The sequence below is a fragment of the Ctenocephalides felis genome, unplaced genomic scaffold (assembly GCF_003426905.1).
Source record: "Ctenocephalides felis isolate EL2017-DRISC unplaced genomic scaffold, ASM342690v1 CF-g0.4_SCAFFOLD_03571, whole genome shotgun sequence".
NCBI classification, from domain to species: domain Eukaryota; kingdom Metazoa; phylum Arthropoda; class Insecta; order Siphonaptera; family Pulicidae; genus Ctenocephalides; species Ctenocephalides felis.
In genome coordinates, this window is record NW_020539725.1 from 48,996,810 (window position 1) to 49,015,704 (window position 18,895).

General features: G+C 28.0%; 2 protein-coding genes and 1 pseudogene across 2 annotated transcripts; 2 read left to right on the plus strand and 1 right to left on the minus strand.

The window, feature by feature from the left end:
• The first annotated feature begins 10,936 nt into the window (after nucleotides 1-10,936).
• LOC113385057 (abnormal spindle-like microcephaly-associated protein homolog) lies at nucleotides 10,937-12,081 on the plus strand. Its single transcript, XM_026622859.1, has one exon. The coding sequence runs from the start codon at nucleotides 11,044-11,046 to the stop codon at nucleotides 11,401-11,403; it is 360 nt and encodes a 119-aa protein (XP_026478644.1). The 5' UTR covers nucleotides 10,937-11,043; the 3' UTR covers nucleotides 11,404-12,081.
• A 2,052-nt stretch (nucleotides 12,082-14,133) lies between these two features.
• Nucleotides 14,134-14,990, minus strand: LOC113386919. The gene is made up of 2 exons (XM_026624676.1): nucleotides 14,793-14,990; nucleotides 14,134-14,224 (listed from the first exon to the last, which is right to left on the minus strand). Exons 1-2 carry the CDS (start codon nucleotides 14,940-14,942, stop codon nucleotides 14,150-14,152), a joined length of 225 nt encoding a protein of 74 aa, XP_026480461.1. The 5' UTR covers nucleotides 14,943-14,990; the 3' UTR covers nucleotides 14,134-14,149.
• A 496-nt stretch (nucleotides 14,991-15,486) lies between these two features.
• On the plus strand, nucleotides 15,487-17,401 carry LOC113386198 (annotated as a pseudogene).
• Nucleotides 17,402-18,895: the final 1,494 nt, after the last annotated feature.

The following is an 18,895-nucleotide window of genomic DNA, read 5'->3' on the forward strand; positions in this document are numbered from 1 at the left end:
GCAAGTGCCGCCATATTGGAAAAATGGCGTCAAAGAACAGCTTTTTTAAAATATCTCCTTTTTGGCTGATTCTGCGATAAAAGTATCATGTACGAATTAAACTAGATAAAATTTTCTATAATTCCTTAGAAAACCGTTTTTTTGTAAAATTGATAGTTTGAGAGTACGGCCGCCTCAAAGTCTTTGCTGCTCTCGCCCTAGTATCAAATCTCTCCATATATGACAGCACTTCGAACTTGACCACATTCTCTCTAAAATAAATATTTTCAATGTTGAATTGAGCAAATAAGATCTAGAAATAAAGTAATTTAAATATTTTTCGTTTTTTTGCTAATTTTTTAACACTTCAAGTAGCACCTTATAGCTCCAAGTAGCTTGAAGCGTTAAAAAATCACCAAAAAAACAGAAAAATATTTGAAATAATTTATTGCTAGATCTTATTCGCTTAATTTAACATTGAAAATATTTATTTATTAGAAAGAATATTGTCGAAGAACTTTTATCGTAGAATGAGCCAGAAAGGAGATATTTTAAAAAAGCTGTTTTTTGACGTCATTTTTCAATATGGCGGCAACTTGCCGTTCAAATTTGAGGTGGCAAAGTTGATTTTCGTAAAGAGCACCTCGAAATCTATAAGATTACCAGTTTTCAGAATTCCCGGAGTACTGTACCGGCAAAATGACCAAATGACTGGACTAAAACACCGAGCTATGAAGATTAGACATAAATTGAGAAATATATAAGAACTAGGAACATTCGAAAAATGAGTTGCAAATGAAATTTCTCAGATGTGAATAAGTATATAGGTAAAAACTCGTTGCAAAAATATTTTAATTTGGGTATTTTAACTAATTATTTTTCTTTATCTCTATTTCTCATAATCTCTAATTTCTCATATCTATTTTTCTCTATTTATCATAATCATATACAAAAGACCTATTATGAAATTTTTTGAACAAAAAAAATTTCATCAAAAATTTTATTCGAACCATACTTCATATGTACAATATCCTACATGCAGGAAATTTTCTGTAGAAGAACCTTCTACCACAATATGCAAACATCGATACATATCATTTCAATTTTAAATTTTTCAAAATTAAATCCTAGGTTCAACTATTTGAATAATCTCTGGTAAATATTGGCTACGTGTTTAATTTCTATTACAAGGAAAATCGCCTTGATATAACATTCGACCGGTCGAACTTGTAAATAAATACATCTCGCAATTACCTAGACTCGGCGGCAGCAAAATTAATCACATTAGAACTTTACATATGGTGGCAAAATGACAAAAGAAACATTTTTCAGATATTTTCAATTGTTGGCATCAAAAATATGATGAACGTTAAAGTTAAGAAAGCTCGTTATGAATGTGTATCGAGACAAGATCGTTGGACAGATGTTTATTTAGTATAAAATATTACACAACAATTTATTTAGTACACCTAAGTCTGTTTTTACACGGTCTTTTTGTACACGGTTTTGATATAACACGGTTTAAAAATTGAATATTTTTAATTTTTACACGATTTTATTCGATTTAGCACGATTTGAAATTTTATGTACTTAATTTTTTTTTGTCAAATTTAATTTTTGCGAAGTATGTTCATATCACAAAAAAGTATTTATGAAAGAAAAAAGTCTGAAACCATCCATAGTATCGATAGTTTGCGAACACTAGCTTAAAGATTTAAGTGAATTCTCCTTTAGCGCGTACAAACAATTTTTACTGGTCAAAGCAAATGTGAATAGCACTAATTCTATTTTATTTTGTTTTTTTACCCTAAAAATTGAATAACCTATTCTTTTCGTTCACAACATAGTTTTTTAGTTCCTGAACTTGCCATACATTTAATTTATATTACTTTTAAGATTAGAGTGCATATCTTTTTTATCATGAGCCGGCAAACGTTGTTTTGCTAAGTAATGTATATTCTGATCAGTTTCTAGAGATATTCGGATATTCAGATATTCGGATATTCGGATATTCGGATATTCGGATATTCGGATATTCGGATATTCGGATATTCGGATATCCGGATATTCGGATATTCGGATATTCGGATATTCGGATATTCGGATATTCGGATATTCGGATATTCGGATATTCGGATATTCGGATATTCGGATATTCGGATTTTCGGATATTCGGATATTCGGATATTCGGATATTCGGATATTCGGATATTCGGATATTCGGATATTCGGATATTCGGATATTCGGATATTCGGATATTCGGATATCCGGATATTCGGATATTCGGATATTCGGATATTCGGATATTCAGATATTCAGATATTCAGATATTCAGATATTCAGATATTCCGATAGAGCTAAATGTACAAAAAATGGCAGTTCTTGAGAGAACTAAGTGTCCGATTTGAATGATTCAAAGAACTTTCTGCTTGTTTTAACAAAATAATTGCTTTTGGGAAAAAAATTGTTATAATTTTTTTTTCAATTTTTTTTTTTGAAATTTTTAAGTTACGAAGTTTCAAGTAACATTCGTTGAATTAACGAACAATTATCTGACTACGTTCAGTAAAATTGCCAGCTACTTCATCATTGTAGAAATGTATTTTTTTGATGTCTTTCAAAAATTCGTTATCGACACCTTTTTACCCTATAGGCGGGATAACTTGGACGGTCAGGTGGCAAATACGTTTAAAATCTTATTTTAATTTAAAGGTATTTTACAAAATAATTACATTTTTAACTAATGCTATAAAACTACTAACGGAAGAAAATGCTTTTATTATGGATTTTCAAAGATTACCGATATTTTGTCAATACAATCAAACTGGAAGTTTTATATACTTTCTATAGAAAACATGGTATAATCCAATCCAATTTTTTGTCTTTCGACTTATATTGTCGTAAATATTCACGTAAAACATCCTATTAAATGTAATTGAACATCATCTGTCAAAATCGTTTGACATTTCACGTGTTAGCCACCGACCATTATTTTATTCAAGGAACGCTTCTACAAAAAATTTCAAATTAAAAATGTAAAGTTTCTACGCCGATTTGAAATAAATTCTCACCTTTTGGACCTTCTCTGGATTGGCACAAATTTTTCAAGACTAAGATTGGCCAAATCGATTCAGCCGTTTTCGAGTTTTACTTGGACATTTGAAAGAGCGCTCCATTTTTATATATAAGATTACTATGCTTGTGAAAATAAACATTATATATTTGATTTAATAAAATAAACATGAATTCTTGTTCTTAAAAATTCTTGTTTTTCACTAATTTTAATAGGTTTTAGATATTAGGAACAAATCACCTATTTTTGTATAAGATCAATGTCTTTTTTTACACGTTTTTTTTACGCAGATTCTTCTGGAACCAATCTACCGTGTAAAAACAGACTTAGGTGTACGCTGATGGATACATAAACGCATATTATTAGATCTATAGTCATACTAACTCAATTTTTATCACAAAGAATTCGGTTTGGTTTATGTTACAAATAATGCATTATTTTTGGAACAATCATTAAACATGATCTAATCGATGAATGGCAATAGTATTCTAAATAAGTTCTAAATCAGATAAATTTTATTTCGCAGATTGTGTTGGTTCAAAATAAATAATATTGTATTGTTGTTTTGATTTCTTGCATTTATCTCTGAATTCTATCATATAGATAGATATAATATCGTCCATTCAGTTTACAATCATTTCAAATTATTCGTACAAAAATATCTGAAGAAGAATCAAATTTTATTCAGTGACTTACTTTCATATACAGATCCAAATGTAGAATTATGTTTTTACTAGATTTAGCTTCTATGCTAGATATATGAATGATAAACTATAAATTGATTATTAACAAAAATTGATAATTTGTAAAAATAAAAATATTTGTTTAAATTTGAATACGGAGTTAAGTGATTTTTTTTCGATATTTTCTATATCGGTAAAATTTTGCAAACAGTTGTGGCCTTTGTAATTAGATAATGTTATTTTTCAACGCGATTGTCGCAACAAGCAATACTAAAAATACAAAATTTGTTATTCTAGTATATTATCACATCTTAGTAATTACATAAGTCAAGTTTTAAATGAGCTATATATCATGAAAATAAACTTTTTTAATAAAAGCCAGTAAATGCAGATTCTTGAAATTACTTAAAAATTTTACCATCTTAGGGGGCGTCCATAATCACGTGAGGTTTTTAGGCGAAAGGGAGGTTTGACAAAAAAATCACAAAATATCACATAGAGGAGGGAGGGGTATAAGAAGATATCACGTGTATTTATTATCTGAATATAAAAAAATCCAAACATTTTTAATAAAAAACAAAAATTTTATCATTTTTTGTCGTAACTAAAAATACACGAGTTGTTTGGTGGGGGAGGAGGGTAATTTTCAATATCACCACGTATCACGAAGGAAGAGGAGAGGTCCAAAAATCCTTAAAAAACAGATAACATAATTAATGGACGCCCCCTGACATGAAAAAAGTAGACCAAAAAGTGTACTAGATAAATTAAAAGCAACTCCATAAATTTATTATTGCTATTTTGTAACATAGTACTACAACTTAAGTCTTCTTTATGTACATGATGCTTACTATGTATAAAAATAACTTAATCCTTCAAAGGTATGACGCATTATGACGTACAGAAACAAATAAGATCAATTGTACGCGATGCGTAAAATTATTTTCAGTTTCTAAATATTTTTCAAATTTTGATAAACAAACATCCCTTTTGAAATCTTCTGATTCATGCAATGGTATGTACGAAATCTTATGACGCAAATCAATTCGAATACTTGGCTAATTGTGAACTTGCTCACGCAGACGGTTGCATTTCATTATCTTAAAATTGGCGATCAGAACGACACTAATGGTATTTTTCAGGAAAATTTCAGTCTGTTGACTATGTACCATCGCTGCACAATTGATCCTTCAAATAAGAATTATAGAGCAAGGGCTAGTTACCTAAGTAATAGTAATATCAATTGCTAATAATATATAGTATATTGATGATTATTGAATTGGTGCTATTTTGCACTAAGCGTGGAAAAAACATGCCCCCACTCACCATTATTTCAGTCTAAAAAAAACCTAATAATGCCTAATATTGTTATGCATTATCGGTTGTGAATTCAAAGTTTTATAAGTTCTTAAGATAGAATTTTTTTATTTGCATAGATTTATTGCCAATCAAAATAATATTCATTTTTAAGACAATATGTATATCGGGTGTAAATGCATTTAAGATATTATCTCCTATGAGATATCTCTTTTTTTATTTTTGATATTTAAGATCGTATGTCCATTTTTTTTCAATCTTTGATTAGGAGATTCTTCGCTTATAGAATAAAATAACTACAAAAAGTAACTTCTGATAAATTATTTTATAAAAATTATTTTCAAAAAAAAGCAGTAAAGAAAAAATCAGTAAACTTAATAACCTAATTTTTAAAAATTAGGAGTAAAAAATCCGCAACAACTTGTCGCAGAAGTTAAGCACCTGAAAATTCATCTGCTTACAATGCAATAGTATGAAATTTATAATGTTTACTAATTTATATATATATATATATATATATATATATATATAAATTATTTACTTCCACGGAGTAAAAAATCCGCAACAACTTGTCGCAGAAGTTAAGCACCTGAAAATTCATCTGCTTACAATGCAATAGTATGAAATTTATAATGTTTACTAATTTATATATATATATATATATATATATATATATATATATATATATATATAAATTATTTACTTCCACAGCTCATTGTTTCCTACAATACAATAAACTGATTTGATAACGCTCAGAAAATGTATGTGTCAGTGAACTTTTTCACGACAAAGTCTAGACGATCATGAACAATTCCTAATTATAAAATATAAAATATTTGAAATAGCATAGTGCCCACATAAAATAGTTTTGTGTGATAATAGGTTCAAATATTTTTTTATTTAGGCAAATATATTTCGTTTAATATAATATAATAAAACGCAAATTAATTTCTTTTATTTATAAAACATATGCTCGAAAATAGTTTAAAATAGCAATTTGAAATAAATAATAATTACTTTATAACGGTTTAAAATGCATTTTCTATAAACCTGTAAAGCCAATAGTGACATCATTACTAAGCATTGCAACTTTTTTACATCATGTATAAAATCAAAAAATAAGAAAATATTTAAATAATTTATAACATTTGAACCCCATCTCTGAGTCGCGTAAGAGATTTTGAGCTTTATAATAATTCGCAAATTTAATATTTTTATTAAATGCATGATAGAGTTCTAAAATATTCTATATGATTCTACAAATTTTTACATTTTAGCACATACAAATTCAGTTTCAATACGCAATGGCAATCACAACTCCTGCCCAAATAAATTTCAAATAAAATATATAAATATGTTATAGTTATGGTTTTATCAGTTGTAGGTTCTTGCAATTGTAATAAATTTTCCTTGATTTTTAAGAATTTCTCAATTCAAACCTATTATTATTATCGTATTATTTATCGGATCATTTGAGCAACACAATTTACACTAACCTCAGGATTACTCTTTTGGGATTTTGATGAAACTTCGCACGGTGATAGAGGCTTATAATATTATAGGCCTATGAAAAAAGGTTTAATTATAAAAATTATTTAAATATTTGGAAAATAGACCGCACGCAAAACGTACGCGCACATTGTTTCATATTAACCCTTTCCACTCGCGAATTCCGAAATTTATATGTATTTTGCCGCCAGAGCGGGGGCATCCGAGTCGAAAGGGTTAATATGTCTAGGTAGGTCAGTGAGATTAAGCGCTTACTTTCACTTTTATGGCGTGAATTCGTAGATAAGGAAGTTAAAAATGATCAGGTTCAAATCTCGTCGACTCATAATTTACTTTTTAAGTCGATAAAACTATCTCATATTAAGTACGAATTGGTAAAATATGACCATCCTAATTTTTAAGTGAGCAAAAGTACATTTAGCCCGTCATCTATTATGCCCATCCTTGTCCGTGGTCCTTGAAAACGTTCGCGTGCGACGGAAATAGAATAAGTTTTAACTGTGACTGAAAATTGCATATCGAAACAACGAAACGCGCATATAACATTCCGTAAATTTTAATTTTGTTCCTAAAATACCAACGGATTTGTTCAAATACAAATCAACAGGATACTGATGGAATTGTTTCAAGTAAACAAAGCAATTGTGCCGTCATTTAATTCAAGCCTTGCTTGTTTTCTGAAAATACACATAAAAAAGAAGAATAATTTCAGAAAGATAAGAGAAAATTCGAAAATCAACATCTAATGAAGTGTTGTAGACACTGATAGTGAGTCTCATTCACTTAGATTTTAATAAGGAAAATTTTATTCAAATTTCATCCATTTTCCTTTTAAAATGTTCTATTATTTGAAACCAAAAGGCGCCTGTTCATATAATTTAAATAGATACTACTAGACTTGATTCATTTGATTTATATGAAGACTTATTACTGGTACCTATTGGTAACTATTGGATATCAAAAACTTAAATCCCAGTAGAAATGATTTGCGCCTAAATATTGTCTTTATGTAGGCAAAAGTGGTCACCAAATGGGCGCAATATAGTCCCAATATTCAATATAGTCCCAATATTCTCCCAATATTGTTCTATATTGGCATATAAAATCTAGCCAACATTCAAAACCAACATGGGCCCCATTTGCTTAGTAATCCTTGAAGGAATAGGTGCAGATAATACGAAAAAAAGAAAAACAAATTCATATACATTTAATACAAGCTTATAAAGATTGCACATAATTTTAAAAAATGTGGTAAAATGATTAAAATGTTTTGTTCATCCTTTTTGTCAAATCGTCTCCAGTATTTTTCCTTTCCTTTGAATTGTTAATGAATAGAATCACGTTATGAATGTCCTGTTAGGCAAGTATAAGAACTTGAAGTCATGAACGCGCGTGTTGACTTCATAAAGAAATAATGCATTGAATTGAATAATTGTCTCTTCTATTAATGCATGCTGAGTTGAGTCACAGTTTTTTTTATAGAAGCATTAACACTAGCATCTTGCATATTAATGAATTTCAGAAGATAAATATATTGTTCTAACAAACTTATATTAAATCTAGATATTATAAAAGTAGTATTTACGGAATTAGCTATTGATTCCAAGAATGGAATTTAAAAATAAAATTTGTCTAGACACTGGTTGTTAGTCTCATTCCAATTTCATACATTTTCCTCTTAAAATGTTCTATCACAGAGATTATGTAGGTAATACGTTCACATGTAAAGTATAAATTCGAAAACTTGATCATAAAAGAATATAATTAAAATATTTCATAAGGCAAGGTACTATGTGAATCTGTGATGTTATAATATAAATTATAATAATTTATTTAAAAAATAAGCTAATTTTTTAATAATAAAAATTTGAAATTGAAGGGATCAAAAATAATCAAGACACCACTATAAAATACATCATTGAATTAAATTACTGAAAAAACATAGAATAATCATGGAAATTTGTCTTCACTGATTCCAAGGATTTTGGCCATAAATTTGTAATTCAAATTAAAATCGTCAAATTAGGCCGCAGATCTATTGAAGTATAAATTTGTAAAATGTTGTTTATTATTGTTGTTAAATTTGTATTACTGTCAAGAAAACGGTTGTTATAAAATATCTCCGAACACCAAAAAATAATTATATCGTGCTAAAAAAAATCGAGAAAAATAGTACCTGTTTTGTCTACTGAATGAATGGAGAATGGGCGTCTATTATATCAGACTAGATTTTGATAACAAAATGCATTGTTTACACCATATTAAAATTCTGTGAATAGCAAGGGCCATGATTGGCATCTTTAGGTATCAGTATTTAAGAAACCCTTTTAAGTATTGAAAAATGATCAGGATAAATATTTGGAAAACGTCAATTGTAAGCCTGAAAAAAATCGGTTACCAAAGCAAATTTATATTGATGAATTGATTAATTTTTAGGACTTAATTATATTGCAACAAATATTTTTAAATAACATTATTATGATTTAATTGTCCTTGTGGTTCGCGAATTAGCACAAGTAGCATATGCACGCGCAAATCTGTTCGAAACTGAACCTTCGTCCGGCCTTCATCTTTATCAATTCCAGAATATTCACAAAGACGTATATTTATCTAATACAAGTTGTTTTTGCAAAATATCAAATTTAATATCTTCAAAAATATAGTTTTTGCGCCTCATTTGATTTACTTGTTTATATTTTCAAATAGCAGCCACATCATTCTCCTTGAAAACTCTGTAAAGCTCTTGTCGATTCATAAAGCGGGGTGTCCATAATATTTGTATGTACTTATATATTGTATAAACGATATATACATCTGGACGCAGAAATATAGTTTAATGACTTTAAAGCTTACCATATATTAATGACACCATTGAGGTATACAAGATTTAAACGTTTCTAACACAGATGTATTTTTTCTTTTTTTTTTCAAAAATTCTATTGTTCATAATTCTTCAAAATAATGATTAAAACATTATTTTTGTTTCGTCTACAAGTTAAAACTAATCAAATATTATCATACAAATTCATCCAGCATTTATTCATATATAAAACAAATATAAGCATTAAATATTTATTTTTAATTTTGTAAGAAAACAAAGTCCAAAGCGGTACACAAATAGTATTTTCATATTTGTGGAGCATGATATTCATAAATATATGTATTTTTCTTCAAGTTTGTGAAAATCAAAATCAATTGCAAGGCAATATTTTCAATCTTATAACTGACAGACAGACACACAAAAGCATTTATTACAGTAATCAAGAATACATTTTGCATTGCTATTTTTAGTACATATTTTTCTACCCTTGGGTACTTTATACATCATATCTGATCTTAATATATACGGTAAATGTTGATATAACTTAATTGTCTAATATAAATAACCGTCTTAACGATAACAGTTTTCATTATTTTTCTCAGTATATTAATTAAAAATTAATTATGATTAGATTTACATATGAATATAAATAATCAATAAATTGCACGTGAAACTTTCCTAGAAAAGAGTAGGGGAGACCGGGTATGGTTGTGCCACTTCTTTTTTGATCAGCCATAATTTACAATTTAATTTACAAGTTAGCGGGAAGAAAAATATACTAAATAGTAATATGAACATTACTATACTGTCCTACGATCGATTAATGATAAAATCAAATCATACAAAAAAGAGCCAGTGACACAACCGTCGACAAATTAGACAACTAATTGAATTGCTTTCGGAACCTTTAAGTTCGGAATTTGAAGGTCTCTTTTATTTGTTGTCAAACTATTAAAAATCTTTATCGTTTTTGTATACTTATTTTCAAAAATTTTAAATAAAATATAAATAGCTTTATATAGCTCTATAAAGTAGCAATTAAATCTTGTGGAAATGTGTGAAAAATAGTGTACAAACATTCTTCGGTTACCGGAAATCATAAAAAATATAATATTTCTGCCTAAACATTTTTCGTCGTCACATATACGTACGCATACATGATTAAAGACGTATAGAGAAAACTAATCCCCCCGTTTCCCGATGCGTTGCACGAAATCCAGAAAAACGAATTTAAAAATAGACGGTCATATATAAAAGAAGAAGACCGAGCGCGTATCATCCCAGTCGCATCAGAACAGTTGGATAAAATAAAAAATTGTGAACTAAAATTTATTTTCAAATTTCATTAATTTTGTTTTTAACGATTTTTAACAAGCCCTTTGCCGTAATATTGACGGAACCTGCCTCAGTGAAGCAAAGGACGATATTGGTTGTCGTTGGTAGTGTAGTGAAAGTAAACTATAAAATTGTGAATAAAACTCAGAACATCACCAAAAATAATCCACACACTTACAGTAAACAAATTATTATTTGTCTCTACAGAAGAAAAACTCAGCTGCCAAATCAAGATTGACATAACTGTCAATTATTTTTATGTTGATCATTTATTAATATATCAATTTTGACTTTCATCGATTCTATCTCGGCCCCCCTTCCCACCATGACGCTTTCGGCCAACAGCAATGCTACCAATCGCCTCGGGTCGCAGCAGGGACGTAGCCTCCAATTAGCCGCCGTGCGAATACAGGCCGGCTACAGAGGATATCGCGTGCGCAAGCAGCTCAAACGCTTGTCAAAATCGAAAGTGAACGGTTGCAAAGAGAACAGCATGGCAGAATCATCATTGAACAGAGATAACGTCGACATTGTCGAAAAATCAGCAACTAAAATTCAAGCAGGAGTCAGGGGATTCCTAGTCCGACGCAAGCATAATAAGGAAAAGGAAGCTGCCACCAAAATCCAAGCAGGATTCAGAGGATTCAAAGTCCGGAAAGAGTTCAAAAAAGCAAACGAAGTGTGAAGATTTTTTGAATACAGTGCACTGTTAATGCATAGTTCCAAAACAAAACGTGATATTTGTGAATGAAGTGATATTTTTTTACTGGCCGACAAACAAAATTTGTATTACATATTATGAATAAAATATTTATAGAAAAAAAGTAAAAATAATGATCTTATCAAATGATGCAAGCCAGTTTGAATATGAAAACATCGAATAAAGTTTCCAATAATTCACATTTTACATAAGTATTATAATCTTATTAATATAACATAAAATAAATTTAAGAACATAATGTTCCATTTATTTAATATATCTCGTTTCTAAATGCGATTGTGTTGAGGGCATAAAATTAATTTTATCAAAATTTTGATCCTATGCAAGAACCTACATTAATATAATGATCTACGTCATAAAAATATGTGTTACATCAAGTATAGCAATGTTGATCTTGGTTTGATTTATGACACTAGTCAGACAAGATGAATGTATAACCAAAGTTGCAGTAATATTCAGCCTTGACCCAAATTTAGTGAAATCTTGCACTCGAACACTAATGAGTTTCGCACGACCAAAAAATAAACAAAGAACCATATTGTAACAGGTTTAACAATAAGCCTTGTATTAAGAAATGGAATCACGTATCATATTGAAGTAGTTGTAATATAGCCAAAACGAGATTTAGATATTTCTATAATGTAAAATATACAGAATTTACGAATAAATATTTTTAATTATGAACATTGTGTGTGATTTTTTTTTACTTTTCAGGGTAAAAATTATTGCAATTATTGATTTATTAACTTCCCGTAGGACAAGTTATAGTAATCGCAAAAGAATCGAAAATAATTTTTTTTATATATCTTTACGTTTCAGAGGTTTCTGAATATTTTAGCATACCTTAGAAAAAATGGATGTATGTGTGTGTGTATCACGTGCGGATACAAATTTTCGTCGACGATTTCGGGAACACCGATTAATCAATTTGAATAATTCAAAAAACATTCGATTCTTATTGATAAGGAGACGTGCTGATTAGTTTTTGGCGAAGGCAGGTCTATTTTTATTCTTTAATTGCTTATTTCAGTACTCAAAAATAATAAGTGACTCACAAGTTGGTAAATCGACTATTATAAATCATTAGTGCAAATACATTTGCAAGATGAGCAGTAAAAGTAGTTGCATTATAGTAACTTAATCAGGTTTGGAACAATCTATAGGACAACGTCTATTTATAGTCGATTTATTTCAATTATTTCTATATTCTATACGTCGTTATTTCTGTTTATTAATTATCTAGTTTGAATTATCGTAATAAACATTCATACATAAAAATTATTTAATTTAATTAAAATCTTATAATCCCTATGTCTTGAGTCACTCGATTTTTACTCTAAAATTGCTACCAAAATTTTGAACTTATTCATAATAATATAGAGAAATTGGCAAACATTTAATGTAAATATATATATATATACTACAAAATATTTAAATAATAAAATTTAAGATCATATGCTACCATGCTAATATTCCTAATTGCTCACCCTCATGGCTACACTCATTATTATATATGGCTAATATTCCTAATTGCTCACCCTCATGGCTACACCCATTATTATAAATATATATATATATATATATATATATATATGTATATATATAATAATAATAATAATAATAAATAATAATGGGTAGTATTGTCCTAGGGCAGATCTTTGTGCTGAGATCGAAACTAAAGTAAACTCGAACTCGATTCAGAGAAGAAGGAGTGTGAGAGTTTTTCCCATTTTCATTTCACACCATATATATATATATATATATATATATATATATATATATATATATATATATATATGATTTAGTAGTTAATTTTGATGTTGAAATATATGAGTGAGTTCTTGAGGGCGATACATCAAACAAAGAAAAGCCAAAGGTTTATAAAATAATCTTTATTTCCAAACGTTTCGACATTCAATTTAATGTCATCATCAGTGGATCTAAAAACAGTATGAAAATTAGCATATCTAGGTAATTATAATATATGTGGATTGGTAAAGTAACTATACAATAAGAGAAAAATTAACAAACAGCAACACTTAACAACAAACCAAATATAAAAGATAGGAAAGGTAGTAGAGACTAGAATTAAATAAATAATTAAAAAGTATAGGCAAAAATATTTAAGTACACTCATATAAACCTACGCATATATACAATATATATATACACATATATACAATATATACAATATATACATACACATATACACCCTAAATATTTTTGCCTATACTTTTTAATTATTTATTTAATTCTAGTCTCTACTACCTTTCCTATCTTTTATATTTGGTTTTTTGTCAAGTGTTGCTGTTTGTTAATTTTTCTCTTATTGTATAGTTACTTTACCAATCCACATATATTATAATTACCTAGATATGCTAATTTTCATACTGTTTTTAGATCCACTGATGATGACATTAAATTGAATGTCGAAACGTTTGGAAATAAAGATTATTTTATAAATCTTTGGCTTTTCTTTGTTTGATGTATCGCCCTCAAGAACTCACTCATATATATATATATATATATATATATATATATATATATATATATATATATATATATATATATATATATGTATGTATGTATAAAGTATGTAAAGTTTATTTATAGATAGAAAAACATAATTTTTCATGATTTATTTGAAAACGATCAATTACAAGACTAGATAACTTAAATAAACATTTATAATGACTAAGCAACACAATTTCTACTTTTTCTCGTCTTTTTCTTCTGAAGAGGGTGAAATATTATTTTCAATTTTTGCTACTAATCTTTTAGCTCCCTAAAAAAAAATATTTCAATGTAAACATTCAAAAATATTTTTGAATAAATCTAGAAGTATTTATATATGTTAGTGCGTATAGGTCCAGTTATAAGAATTCTTGCATTTTGTTCACATAAATGATATACTTTTGTTAATCGAGAGTATAAATAACTATAAACCAAATTAAACAATGTCAAAAACCTGTTCGTTGTATTCATATTTGAATATTAGGATCCAAATATTTAATATTTAAAAGTATACATGATACTTAAAGTTGTTGCGTTCAAGTACTTTCAATTTCTTACATACCACAAAAATGCAACCGAACAGCATATATGATATTTATTCTTCGAAATATAAAGCATGTCACTGCATGTACAAATTTTTTTATGTTAATTTAACAAAGCACATAACTGTCTCTTTGAGTGCACAAAATAAGAGCAACTACAAAGGAAAATTCAAAACTATCTAGTTAATTTTTATGCAGCTGGTAAGTATTTGCACTTTCAGATAACGTTGACTTAAAAATTTATTTACTGTCAGTTGGCTTATAACTATAAAAGAATGAAAATGAATTAAAACTTACTACTACTATCGGCAACTCTTTTCTATCCTTCTCATCAACAAATATTTCATTATTTTGTACCATGTTCCATCCTACATGTATACCAATAATTGCAGGTATCATAACGATTAGCACTCTATTATTCTTAATAAAATCACGGAGAGATGACATTTTTTATTTAATCATGTATAGATTATTGTTTTTATATATTTTGATTCTAACCACTTTTCTTTTATCTATGATTCTAACCTATAAAACCGTGCTGTCAAAATCTAATAAAGACACTGTCACACACGCACTTTATATTTTTTAAGTTATTTGGAGCCATTATTTGAAGTATATTTTAATATTAAATTTATTATTTTAAATTTAAATTGTTTTTGTAAAACCGCCTGAATAACAAAATACCAAATTTAACTCATCAAAAATGTTCGTACACACAAGAAATAATACTTTATGAAATAAATACAGGTGTTTACAAAAATCGATATCGATCATTGTGTGCAAATAACCTCTGTGTGTCATGACACTAACACCAATTTTTAATGATTAAAATATTTTTAAATATGGTAACACTCGAAATGAGAATGATAATGGTAATTCGTTATCAAAAAATAAATAAATTAATTAATCTGGTCAATAAAAAAAATTATATAAGATAACTTGCCACAAAGGCAAAAGTTTGTACATTTCCAAAGGTAAGATTGATCAATTTGTTAGTTGTTTCTATCATAATTTTGAAAATCTAAATTTATTACTCCACAACATACCAATCAGTAAGTTTCTTTTTTAGTGAAAATAAGGAATTAATTTTTCTAACCTATTACTTATTAATATTTTACTATTTACATGTATTTATATTATACACCTTGTTTTAAACCTAGTGATGGATTCCAAACCCTTTGATCCCGTGGAAAATGGGCTCGATAAAGACTTCAGGCTTACTAAATTTACTGAATTAGGAGGGTGAGGTTGTAAGGTCCCTCAAGATGTTTTAAACAACTTACTTGAGGGACTCTGCGATATGGAGAAGGCCAAGTCCAGTGATAGTAAGGAAGTTGGTATGTTTCAATTTATAATATAATATATATAATTGTTGTTATATGATTATCTCAGCATATAATTCATTATAACCATATCCATTGCTTCTTTAGTTATATATGACGAAATATTATTAGTAAAAAAATAAATTACTATTTATTTCATAGGAATTGGATTGGACTGCTCCGTTACTCCTCTCGAAGAAAACTGGTACCTTTTACAAACAACAGATTTTTTCTATCCTTTAATTGAAGATCCATATTTAATGGGTAATTTTTAAAAATTAATATTCAAATTGTTTTATTACTAAAAAATTGTTTATTAATAGGTCGAATTGCTTGTGCAAATGTGGTCAGCGATTTGTATGCAATGGGTGTTACCAAAATTACAAACATGATGATGTTATTAGGCATTAGTAATAAAATGACTCCGAAGGAACGAGATTGTGTTATTCCTTTAATGATGAAAGGATTTAAAGTAAGTTTCAATAAATTATCTTATAGGCTTGATATGTATTTAACTATTTATTCATATTTATCTTCTAGGATGGTGCTAAAGAATCAGATACAACTATCACAGGTGGACAAACAGTCTTGAACCCTTGGTGTATTATTGGTGGTGTCGCCACATCAATATGTCGTGAAAATCAGTTTATACTGTTAGTATAAATTTAATTGCAAAGTTAACATTTATAAATTCATATATATTGAATTTTCTATAAATTTTAGTCCACACAACTCAGTGCCTGGAGATGTTTTGGTTTTAACTAAACCTTTGGGAACCCAAATTGCTTGTAAAATACATCAATGGCTAGATGTTCCAGAGAAATTAGAAAAAATATCTTCTGTTATATCAGTGGAAGAAATCAAATTTGTTTACAAACAAGCTGTGCTATCAATGGCTCGTCAGAATAGAATTGGTGAGGAATTCATAATACGGATTGATACAATTAAAGTTTAAAAAAAATATATGATCTTCACTTCTTCTTTAATTAATTTAAACTAAATGGGGTGTGCAATTTTTTTACATTAATTATAAGCACAGGAAACAATGTAAGTTTCTTAAAATTGTAATGTATTTATATCAATTATTTTCTTCAATATTATATTTTTTTTTTCAGATGCTATGCTTATGCATAAATATAATGCTCATGGTGCTACTGATGTCACAGGCTTTGGAATTCTCGGTCATGCTGATAATTTGGCCCAGAATCAGAAAAATAATGTTTCATTTGTATTGAATAAACTACCAGTTTTTTACAAATGTTCCGAAGTTGCCAAAATCTTCAGCAAATGTTTAAGCTAGCAGAAGGATATTGCCAGAAACTTCAGGTATACAACATGTATATATATAATAGGAATAAAAGGTATTATAATATCTTTAATAAACCCAGTTTAATTTCCTTGGGTGTTTATTTTACAGGAGGCCTATTAATAGCTTTACCAAAAGCAGATGCAGAAGGATATATTAAAGAGATTTATGAGCTTGAAAAGCAAAAAGCTTTTATTGTTGGTCATGTAATAACTGGTGACAAAAAAGGCATGTTAGCAGATGCTACAATTACTGAAGTCTCTGAACTTGTGGATTAATTAAGAAATAATAGTATAACTAATATGAATAGTTTAATATATTGTTATTGTATTTGTTAATTTTCCTATATCAAACTACCGTATGATGAGAATGTTTGAAAATCCATTGGATGGAATGTTCTTTGAAGTTTTGTACTTTGTTAGAAGAAAGCAATCAAATAGATTAACAATGTATTAATTGTTGTTGAATAAATATATTTTTATCATGGATGTTAAAAAAGGACTATTTTTTATTAATATTAAAATTAACTTTTTATTAGCATTTACAAATCACACACAATTTTCTGATTCCTTACTGTTTAAAATATTTAAAATAATATTCATAAAAAATTGGTATTGTATTTCAAATAAACCGCCAACTGATCATATTGAAATATGCTCCTGACGTCACACATTTGTTAAAATTTGAATTAAGTTTGTTGTTTTATTTATTGCATAGTTAATTTAAAATTAGAGTTCACTATTTTTAATAATTTATTAATAATGTGGCAAAAGTTAAACTGTTAATTCCAAAGATTTACAAACTCTTGGGCACATTGAACGGCGGCCAAAGTTTTAGGTTACGTTTCTCAAAATTTTTAATCAAGCAAAACTATGAGTATTCTTTTTCTATTTATTTTAGGTGGACATTGAAAAATGAGGAATGGACTGGAGTATTTAAAAATACCGTGTGGAAAAAAAAACAAGATCATACAAGCACATACTATCGCGTTGTAATTCGTTATTGATCAACTCTCAAGATCAAAATAATATTAAAAAGAAAATTAAACTTGATAACGATGATATATATCCAACTCTTTTAAGAGAATATTTTCAGCTGAATGTTGATTTGCAAAAAAACAATATTTGATGTGGAACGAAAAAAGATTCCAATTTTTCGAAAATATCTGAAAAATTTTACGGTATTAGAGTTCTGAAACAAGAACCTATTGAAAAATATTTTTCTTTATATGCAGCTCTAATAATAATAATATACAACGGTAATTATTGAACTATTATGGAACAATATGATAGAAATATAAAATTTTTACTTTCTGTAGGATAACTGGTTTAGTAGAGAGAAATTATGCACAAATTATGGTGTGAAAATTTGCGATGAAGACGGAGTAGTATCATATTATAGTTCCCAGAAGTAGAAGCTTTAGCACCAGATGGGGTTATTATTTTTAAACTAAAATTAAATTGAATTGCTATATATCAATTTGATATAATATCGATAGCAAACGAAAATGATATAAGTTTACTATAACATTCAAAAAATAATTGAATTACAGGTAGAAGATAGATTGCGTAAATTAGGTTTTGGTTATCGTGGCAAAATACATTAATCAAACAGCAAAAATGATTACTAAACTAGGAGGAATTCAATGGATAAATGAATGATTAAAAGAAACAGATTATTACTGTAGCTAAAGAAAAGCTTTTGCAATTGCCTGGCATTGGCCCAAAGGTATATTATTTAATTCTATTTTTTTATGCAATTAATTCAAATTA